Source organism: Pan paniscus, chromosome 8 (genome assembly GCF_029289425.2).
Source record: "Pan paniscus chromosome 8, NHGRI_mPanPan1-v2.0_pri, whole genome shotgun sequence".
Lineage (NCBI taxonomy): Eukaryota > Metazoa > Chordata > Mammalia > Primates > Hominidae > Pan > Pan paniscus.
Window position 1 is genome coordinate 24,133,149 of NC_073257.2, and position 11,120 is coordinate 24,144,268.

General features: G+C 42.3%; 1 protein-coding gene across 1 annotated transcript; it reads left to right on the forward strand.

Annotated features, from left to right (window-relative positions):
- Positions 1-1,970: 1,970 nt before the first annotated feature.
- Positions 1,971-9,840, forward strand: LOC117974500 (uncharacterized). Its single transcript, XM_034929938.4, is given in 2 exon segments — positions 1,971-7,194; positions 7,196-9,840. Coding segments are annotated over 2 exon segments (651 nt in total). The 5' UTR covers positions 1,971-6,756; the 3' UTR covers positions 7,409-9,840.
- The last annotated feature ends 1,280 nt before the right edge of the window (positions 9,841-11,120 follow it).

Below are 11,120 nucleotides of genomic sequence, written 5' to 3' on the forward strand. Positions count from 1 at the left end.
TAAATGTTTCCCAAGCAAGTCTGGTGAATGAGCTCAGAATTCAAACTGATAATAAAACACTGGATCAAAATGTGATATAAACTGATAAGGGATACAACTCAGTATCTCCAAAAAACAATTTCTAAAAAAATTCCAGAAATTTATCTTCAGCAATTACAGCAACAGAATCTCAGCACTACTTTGAAAATGTATTCTAAAATTCTGCTTTAAAAATTAGTGTACTGCTTCACAATCAGACCCTTCTACCTAAGAGATACATAATAACTAATAAAATAATTATAATAATATGCTGTAATAAAAGGTAGTCTGTCCATCTCTCAAAATATCTTCTCATACTATATTGCAGGAACTGAAACCAAGGAAAGTGAAACTGCAGATAAGGAGGACTACTGTATGTTATGTGAGTGATTACACAGTCAACTACATTTATAAAAATTATTCAGAGTATACAGTTAAGATTAGTGTACATTATATGTGTATTCCTTATTTAATAAAAGGAGGAAGGATATCAAACAGCTAACAAGACAGTGTGAAATTACCAGCCACCATCCGAAAAGAAGACAGAAATCTGAAATAGAAAGCAAGGCACCTTGAGGCTTCTTTAGGTAAACGTTTGCCTAATCAAAGAGGTGCCTAAGAGTCTAAACCACACTTTGGCAGTCTTCAAGGCTAGGAGGACAAAATGTCAGAGTACAGGATCCACCAAGGGAGCCATCTCTGCTTCAGAATAAGCAAAAAACTGAATCCCATGAGAAAGAAAAACTTAGAAGCAAACTAAACCAATTATTGCATAGACTCTCAACTTTTTACTAGAATAAAAGTGATCCCAAGTGTCTGGCAAAAGCAATGAAAAAAATCCTTACCTAACCTATAATGACTGCTAGAAACACTTTTTCAAACACAATGACCAGCACACAATCAAAGATAAGCAGGTATAGAAGGAGATGAAACTCCTTGAGAAATAAAAGAGACCATAAAAATGTTATAGCACTCTGGGACATAGTTACTATGCTTACTGCATCCAAAGAAATATATGCAAAATCTAAAACTTTTGATAGGGAACTAGAAACTAGAAAAGTGGCAAAGCATATCTGAAAAATAACTAAATTGAAAGTCTAAATAAAAATGAAAAATCTAATAACCAAAATTTAAAACTCAGGGAATACAGATTAAAACCCAGGGAAGAGTAGATTAGAAATGAAGACTAACTTAGTCCTGGAAGGTAGCCTGAAGAAAATATTCAGAACAAAAAAGATACAAAAAGATGAAAACACCACCACAAGAGGCAAAATACACAGAGGATTCAGGGAGAAAATCTAACATTGTATAACTGAGCTCCCAGAAAGATTAAGCAAGAGAATAGGGAAAAGCAGTATCTGAAGAGAGAGTGGCTGAGAACTTGCCAAAACTGACGAAAGACATCAAGTCACGGTATCAAAATGCCCCATATATCTCAAACAAGAAATGGTGCAAGAGGGAGAGGAGGAGGAAAATAGAAACAGAAAGAGACAGAAAATCATCTCAAAGCCAAAGACAAAATGAAAACCATAAAAACAGCCTGAGAAAGAAACAAATTAGCAAAAAAGAAAGAATAAACTGCAGCTGACTTCTGAATAGAAACAATCCAAAATATTAAAGAATCTCTCCAGAAGACTTATCTAGAATTCTACATCCAGCAAAATATATCTTTCAAGAATGTAGATGAAATAAAGATACTCTTAAACAAACAAGTTAGAAAACTTGTCAATATTACATCCACTCTGAAGAAATACTAAATGGTATCTTTAGGCAGAAAGATAATTATTCCAGATGGAAGGTCAGGTAATGTAAGAAAGAATGAGGAAAATGAAATGCAGTTAAGTCTAATTAAATAATAACAGCATAAAACAACAGAAATACATCTGTGGGGTTTAAAACATGCATGCATCTTAAAACAAGGCAATAATGAAATAAGAAAGGAAATTGAATGTAAATGTTTTTAAAGGTCTTGCATTATTTACTGCATTATCTAGAAAAAGGGTGAAAGTCTCAATATTACACTTTGATAAATCAAGAATATATATTAAAATGTAAGTGAACACTAAAGGAATAGTACAAGAATATGTAATCCCAAGCTAAAAAATGAAAAAACAAAAATTATTTTTAAGAAATCAATTCAAAATAAAGCTAAAAAATTAAAAATGAACATAGAAGAGGTGAAGACAGATTTTGAAATTTTTTCTTTTTTTTTTTTTGACACGGAGTTTTACTCTGTCACCAGGCTGGAGTGCAGTGGTGTGATCTCGGCTCAGTGCAACCTCCATCTCTCGGGTTCAAGTGATTGTTGTGCCTCAGCCTCCGAGTAGCTGGGACCACAAGCGTACGCCACCATGCCCCACTAATTTTTGTATTTCTGGTAGAGATGGAGTTTCACCATGTTGGCCAGGCTGGCCTCAAACTCCTGGCCTCATGTGATCCACCCACCTGGCCCTCCAAAGTGCTGGGCTTATAGGAGTGAGCTATCACACCTGGCCAAAATTAATTTTTAAGCACTACTGCAATAAAGAGTTATTATAGGCCAATTCATTATTTTTTAATATGGGCACCAGGGAAATACACAAAAAAACACCTAGCTCATACATATATACCTAACTTTTATAAATTTTAGCCTGCACATCTATTCAATTTTTTTCCATTGTGACTGACTTCAAAATCTTACTTCACCTTATCTTACCACAGATATGCCAATGGACATTAAATGTCCAAAAACCAAACAAAAAGAAACAAGAACAAAAAACCTAGAGCCAACTGACTTATAAATACTGCATTAATTCTATAATAAAATATTAGCCAGGCAAAGTGGCTCACAACTGCAATCCCAGCACTTTGGGAGGCTGAGGCAGGAGGATCACTCGAGCCTAGGAATTCAAGACCAGCCTGGGCAACATGGAGAAACCTCATCTCTACCAAAAAAATACGGAAATTAGCTGGGCATGGTGGCACATGCCTGTAGTCCCAGTTACCTGGGAGGGTGAGGTGGGAGAATCGCTTGAGCCTGGAAGGCAAAGGCTGCAGTGAGCTGAGACTGCTCTACTGCAGTCCAACCTGGGTGACAGGGTGACACCCTGTCACAGGAAAAGGAAAAAATAATAATAATAATAATTTGCCATCACTGATCTACATAACATTATAACAGCAAAACTAATACATTAAGAAGATTAAAAATAATATTCTTTCATTTAGTTCATTTAAAATGTTACTTTAAATTTTTAATTTCACTGGCTGACTCAATGAAAGGAAAATTCCAGGATAAAATTTTAAGTTTTTCTACAGTCATATCAATGTCAGCAAGACACAGGTGCAATGTGTACCTCTATCCCAGAGTAACTAAATAATCTCTTTAGAGCTAAGAACACTTAAAAACAAGATATGAAACTCCAGAGTAACTCCTGATCTTTCTGTAGGCAAATGAAAACTACTTGCCACTTACTGAAGATTTGTATTTTAGGGTGGATTGCTACTACAGTTTTTTGAGAGGTGGTCCAAGCTCTTCAAAGAGAAAATGGAACCAAAATGAAACCAAGACTATCCTGATATTACAAAGCATCTCTGTAAGTAAATCAAAGAATATTTTATTTAACATTTAATCCCAGTCTTACAGCTATCAAAACTAACAAGTAATCCAATGCAGAGTTATAAAAGTGGACATCAAAGCATGTCAAGAGTCACTCCCAGGTCTGGTATGGATACAGACGAGTAGAATGACTTCCCTTCTCTAATGGCTATGGAACAAAGCTGAGCTGCTTCATTCAGATGATCCAAGAACAGTGCCAAGGGCCTTCTCTACATAACCAACAGTGACTACTCATGGGCTATGGACGGAACTCATACAGAAGCAGCTTATTTAACCTTCCCAATCTCTTCAGTGACTGTGAACAAGCTCTTCTCTCACCCTCAAAGTTTCCCACACACCCGCCTCTTTTTTTCAGCCAGCTATCTCTGCCTCATCTTCAGGTCTTACAAGTCGCTTCCTCAGGGGACTTGCCCTTACTCCCTCAAAACCAAGTTAGGTTCCCTAGGTATGGGTTTTATAGCTCCCTGTACTTCACATCAAAGGACTCATCCCACGTGTTGAAAACAAAGTACCTAACACAAAGTCCTGGGGTACACAGAAGGCACTCAAAAAATAATGGTTGAATAAACACGTTTGAATTTACGATCCTCCCCAATTTTACAAAGAAATGAGCTTTTAAAAATTGAGTCATTTGCATGAGGTGATACGACCTGAAACTGGCATAGACCAGTTGAGAATCCAAGTCTCTGTCGCTCCAATTCCCATGCTTAAATCTCATGTACTACATGGACGTGTGCTACAAGTTGGATTTCTTTTCAATTATTATTCTTACAGTGACTTCCACTGTAAACACAGGAGTCATCTGTTCAAGGGAAAAATGAGTCTCTCAATATAATGAAATCATATCTGACAATGGACTATGCTTTTCTTTTTTTTTCTTTTTTTATTTGAGACAGAGTCTCACTCTGTGGCCCAGATTGGAGTGCAGTGGAGCGATCTCCGCTCACTGCAACCTCTACCTCCCAGACTCAAAGGATTCTCCTGTCTCAGCCTCCCGGGTAGCTGGGATTACAGCAGTGCACCACTACCGCCCAGCTAATTTTTGTATTTTTAGTAGAAACGGGGGTTTCAGCATGTTAGCCAGGCTGGTCTTGAACTCCTGACCTCAAATGATCCATCTGCCTCGGCCTCCCAAAGTGCTGAGATTACAGGCATGAGCCACTGCAACCCGCCAGTCTATGCTTTTCAAAAATCACATTGAAGGAACAAACTATAACTTTCTGGTAATTAGAGGTCTGCATTGCACTAGTTACAAAGTAAGAATGGTTAAAAAAAATCGTTACAGTGAAATTGTGAACATAAACCAGAATTGTAATCACTTGTCTCGTTCTCGCTACCTCAAGTGGCAATTCCCAAAGCTATCCTATTCTACTACATTAACATTCCTCACACTTTCTAATCAGAGTAATTTTGTTTGTTTTCAGTTTGCTACTAGCTTGAACTCATTGGCCTCTTTTTCACCCATCTTAGCTGGCTACAAAATGTAACAAGGACTTGACACACATGGGCACATGGTGGCAAAGATGGACCAAGGCAACCGTTGCTTGGCATTGGAGACTCAGGTTGGATCTGCTGGGGTGAGTAGTTCTCTTGGTTCCCTATAACGCCAGAGGATGATCAATCACCTAACAGTGCCAAATCTGACACTTTCACTTACTGGCTTGTTTAACCAAAGTCAGTCCCCAGTAGGAGCTATTTGCATGTCAAAACATTATTAAAACTGGTAATGGACTAGTCTTACCAGAAACAAGTACAACAAAGAGTCTGGCTGCATAGCTAAAAACTAAGTAGGCACCAAAACTGAGGCTCAGGGCCCAAATTCTTAATATTTGGCAAAGGATGTTTCTTTGAGTGCCTTTGTAACAACTCATTAATTCTCTCTCTATATATATAATCAGCAAAGGAATTTCTGTTAACTAAGGATACCTGTACTTGCAATTAGGATTTCTTCCTTTAAAAGTTAACTTATACTTTTATTAGTATAATTTTTTTTCTATTTGGACATTTTAATTGTCTATGTAGAATACAACATGGCATCAACATCCATTTTAAGTAATGAACTACACTATGTTTACAAATGTTGTTATAAAAGAATGGCAAACCAGGAAATATTTTTGTTAATTTTAGGGTCTGACTGAACCAGAAATAAAAGCAAATAAACCACTGTTCACTTGCTGCTGGCTAATTTATTCTTATTAAGATGACTTCAGGAAAGAAAAAAGAACACTGACTTCCCCCTGAAGGAACTTCCCAGAGACTCAATATAGGAGGGAGTTGGCCAGGGTGATCTCTAAAGTTCTGTGTAACTTTTCTAAGCTATGAAATATTAAATATCTATCCCAAAGATGTAATTATTTTTATAAAAGGATTAATACAGGATTGAAACCATTTTCTTTCAACAAGCAACATACTTAAGACGGCGTCCTCACTTTTTTTTTTTTTTTTTTCCATTCGTCTCGCACTATTTCCAATCACTGGGTACGGCCCTAATTCAACAAGCCTTCCCAGTCCAAAGAAGGCATGCTGAAGTCTACGGTCTAAAAAGCATCTATCTGCGGATTAAATGTTGGGAAAGAAAGGGATAAGGGTTGGGGGTGGGGAGAGACAACATTTTCAAATTACAGAAACGTGCACCCATGGATTCCTACGCGTCCCGCATTTTCTAGCAGTAAAACACCTGCGAGGAACCGTTCTCACGCATTACAAATGCCGCACCAGCCTAGGGTTGTGAGCGCCAAACTATTTTGCAAACTTTGCAAAGGCGCACGGATTTCCAAGACTTGCAGATCTCTCATTCGCCCCATCCTCCCCTCGCCTGGTCCAAACAAAGTTCCGCGGCATCAAGGCAGTCATTTAAAGGCACGAAGTTTGCCCGGGTCCTGCCCACTGGGGCTCGGGAGACGCGACCGAAACTTGCGAAGGAGACGCGCCTGGCCGGGATCGCGGCTCACTCGGGGAGACAGTCGCCGGGTTCCACCCCCGGGCCTCCCCGCACCCCGCGCGGCGCCCCCAGCCCGCCCATCGCCCCGCGGACCCCACGCTCCGGGCGCGGGGACACACAGGCAGCCCCCGCACTGTGCCCGAGCCGCCCTCCAGGGCCGAGCCGCGAACCGCAGCCGCGTCCCCTCCTCCCGGGGCCGGGAATGGCGGCGTCCGGCTCCCCGGGGCCAACTCCGAGTCCCGGCCCGGGGAGGACGCCCGCGGAGACCGCCGCCGCCGGCCCCTCGCGGCGGGAGCTGAGGAATGGAAGTTACCTCAGTACGGTCCCGACTGCTAGGCTGTGGGCAGCGGACAGAGCTGGCGGTCCCGGGCGGCCGAGCAGATCCGGCGCGGCGCGGCGCGGCGGCGGCTACCGCAGTGCCCTCCGCCCCATTGTTTCCCTTCCAAGAGGATCCCGGCGAAGCCGAGCCCGGGAACCAGGAAGTTCCCCGGCGCGACACCTCCTGCCGCCGCTATGGAAACGGCCCCCGCCTCCCAGGGCGGCTCGCCCGGGACCCCGCCTCCGCGCCTCCGGCCCCGCCCGCCTCACCGGCTGCCGCCAACCGTCACCGCAGCGGCCGCGGCCGCCGCCATATTGGCGCGGCCCCGGGCGGCCCCTTCCCGGCGGCACGTGCGCTCCGCTCCCGCACTCCCGCCGTGCGCGCTCCCGCCCGCCTCGGGGACGCGCGCCCAGGGCTGCAGGTGTCCGGAGCCCCTCGGCGGGAAGCGGGCGCTGGAAGTCCAGGACCCAAAGCAGGGCTTCGGGGCACGCAAACGAGCGACATTGGCGTGTCCAGCCGGCAAGTCAGAGGATAGCAGAGACGTAGGGAGGTCAGCTGAGTAGGGGGCGAGAGGATGGTCTCCGGAGCCAGCCTGGCTTTTTTTTTTTTTTCATTTCTGCCTCAACTACTTACCAGGTGTCAGCCCTTGGACACTTTTCCCTGTGCCTCAGTTTCTTCATCTGTAAAGTGGAATGATAATAGGACCTCCCTCATGGGGCTGTCCTGGAACAAGCGAGTGCTAGGTAGTAAGTGCAAAGCAATCATCTGCTCAATGAAATGCCATTGCTACTGACATAGGTGACACTGCTGTCATTTTTCAGGAACTTAGGCAAAGCGTTCACATCAGCACTACTTTAAGTAGGCTACTGTGTAGATCCCATTGCTGCTTCAAGCTTCTCAAATGTTCATCACTGTCCCATCTTTCTGTAGGTCAACTTTCCTTTTTTACATCGTGGAAATTGTCAAGAGTTTTAATCTCCAAAGCCTCCCATTAAGGGGTGCCATAAAAAGATGAATGATGTAAACTTCCCAAAGCCGTAATTAGCTGACAGTTAAATGATTGATTCAATCGAAGCTAGAAAAGTTAGGGTGTGCAAGTAACTAAAAGGCTTCCTGTCCTTGATTCCAGGAACTAGAATTACTGAACCTGGCAACCCTGCACTGTGCCTTTTCTCTCTCTTTTCCAGCTGGTGAAAACTGACACGAAGAAACTGAATGCTGCGCCCAATATCTCACAGAAGGGGTGGAAGGAGGAGGCAGGGTCACAGGCTCTTTGCTAGCACCCAAGCTTTGAGAACTGTGACTCAGATTAGGTTTGGTCTCTAAGGCTCCTTCTAGCTCTCAAGTGTGGTAATCTTAACGACAGGGATACCCAGCAATACAGTCTGAGAAATTCATCCTTAGGCAATTTCGTGATTGTGCGAACATCATAGAGTATATTTACACAAACCTAGATAGTAGAGCCTCCTACACACCTAGGCTGTAAGGTGTGACTTATTGCTCCTAGGCTACAAACCTGTTCTGCATGTGACTATACTGAACACTGTAGGCAAGTGCAATACAATGGGAAGAATTTGTGTATTTCAACATAGACAAGGTAACACATTGGGCTATAATGTTACCATGGCTATGACATCGCTAGTCCATAGGAATTTTTCAGCTCCATTATAACCTTATGGGACCACCATCGTATGTGCAGTCCATCGTTGACCAAAACGACGTTATGTGGCACATGACTGTGTATACGCTGTTTAAGAAAATACAAATCTATACTTCCTTTTGGGGCTTCTTTCATTCATTTAAACCAGGTTTCTGAAGACTAGTATTTATTTTTAGGATCCTGATACCAAAATGGCGTAACTCATTTAATACATGAATTGAGGGGCTAAAAGCAGACCAGAGTTATTTTCAACAACCAAATACTTCTCCGAAAGTTACAGGATTCCCAGGTTAGCAATCACCCAGACTGGGCTATTCTCAATTCCTGACAGGAAAGAGCCCTCACTCGTATCTCTTTGTAGCCCCTGCTGGACCCAGCAGATTGCTTTGCACATAAAAAGTCCTCAGTAAATGCTTACTGAATTAAATTGCTATGATTGTGGTCTCCCATCACTAAACGAGACCTTGGAACCACAGAGATGCTCAAGAGACATCAGTCTTGGGAGGCCAAGGTGGGCGGATCACTTGAGGTCAGGAGTTGAAGACCAGTCTGGCCAACATGATGAAACGCCGTCTCTACCAAGAAATAAAAAAATTAGCTGGGCTTGGTGATGTGTCCCTGTAGTCCCAGCTACTCAGGAGGCTGAGATGGGAGAATCACTTGAACCCGGGAGGCGGAGGCTGCAGTGAGCTGAGATCGCACCCCTGGACTCCAGCCTGGGTGACAGACAGAGACCCTGTCTCAAAAAAAAAAGACAGTCAAGAGACATGATTGCAAACATCATGGATGAGAACCCAAAGTCACTAGTTAATGAATTAATGGGATTTTGGATGGACAACCCTGGCCCCAGGCTTACTTGGCAAAATAAACTGGAAATTTCAGATACGTTTTTTCCATAAATTATATGGCTAATTTTGAAAACACTGTTTTGGACTTGATTATGAGCACCCCTGTCTCAATTTTATACTTTCATAATAGCACTCTGACTCTATGGTATTATTACAGTTCAGAAATCCCCCAATTTTTTTCCCCAAGTCAAAGTGTCAACAGTGTCACCTCACCTGTACTTTGTCAATCCCTGCTCTAAACAATTATAGCTAGATTATATTCACTCCATGATTATATTCACTCTAACATGACATGCCGAATATTAAAATACCCTTCAACTGAAGGGAGGGTGAAAGCTGTATAGCAGGAACGTAACAAAAAGTAAAAAGAAGTATGGCCTAACGATTTGTGTTACCATTAAAATATTCCACAATACCAAAGGTTAGGACCACCTCTCGTCCATCATCGTGGAATAAGAGAGATGGATATTTGCATTTCGTTTTTGCAAAAGTTATGTATTATGCTAATGACAATATTTAAAATCTTGCCAATGGTAAAAGTACAGGTTTAAATCCCCCACAGGATCCCATAATAACTAAGGCCAGAAGTACAATTTGTGATGAGGACATAAGAACATAGAACATGGAGGAAAAAAATTCTCCAAATTATCTATCCTTCACTGTCATCTTCAAAATATGGATGAAAGGGTCAGGTCTTCGAGTCTCCTGTAAAGTGAGACTTTGAAATGTGAATCCATGGCCATTTGATTCATTTAATTTTTTTTAAGAGAGGTAGTTCCCTAAGGGAGGGATTTTTTTTTTTAAATAAGGCTGTGGAAAGCATTGCAATGCTCATATTCATGCTCACCAGCCAGGGTAATTTCTGAAATCTCATGAGAAGCCAATGCTTTTCTATTGACTAGAAAAGTCAGCTCCAGTGACACTACATATAACTATTCTTTACGGATGAAAAAAAGATCAGTCAACATCTGTGTGTAAGTGAAAAGGCAATGGGTAACCAATAGCCACATCCACACTGCTCATACACAAAGCTTTTTGGTTTCGTTTTGTTTTTTTAGATAGAGTCTCGCTCTGTCACTCAGGCTGGAGTGCAGTGGCACAATGTGGGCTCATTGCAACCTCCACCTCCTGGGTTCAAGCGATTCTCCTGCTTCAGCCTCCCAAGTAGCTGAGACTAAAGGCGTGTGCCATCATGCCTGGCTAATTTTTTGTATTTTTAGTACAGACAGGGTTTTACCATGTTGGCCACGCTGGTCTCGAACTCCTGACCTCAGGTGATTCATCCACCTCAGCCTCCCAAAGTGCTGGGATTATAGGCATGAACCACCACGCCTGGCCCAAAGCCTTTAGTTTAAAAGAGAAGTTACTGATCGCAGTGTGAGAAAGAGGACCCCATGAAGAACTGTGAACCCAACATCGTAAGTAACACAGTTTGTTACCTATAACTCTGAGGTTGTATTATTTATTGGTGTGCTGAGTTTCTTTCTGATTCCCTATCTTTAGAATGTACATTCCATGAGACTGGGAAACTTATCTGTCTTCTGCCCTTCTCTATTCCTTGGTTCAGATCAGTATCTAATACATAATTAGCTCCCTGCAAATATTTGTAGAAAGAATGAAAGGAAGGAAGGTGAGAGGGAGGGAGAGAAGGAAGGAAGGAGGGAGGAAAGAATAACTGAAAGAAAGAAAGAACAAAAATATGCAAACATGCTTGTTTTCTAGGCAGAAAGTTCCTAACT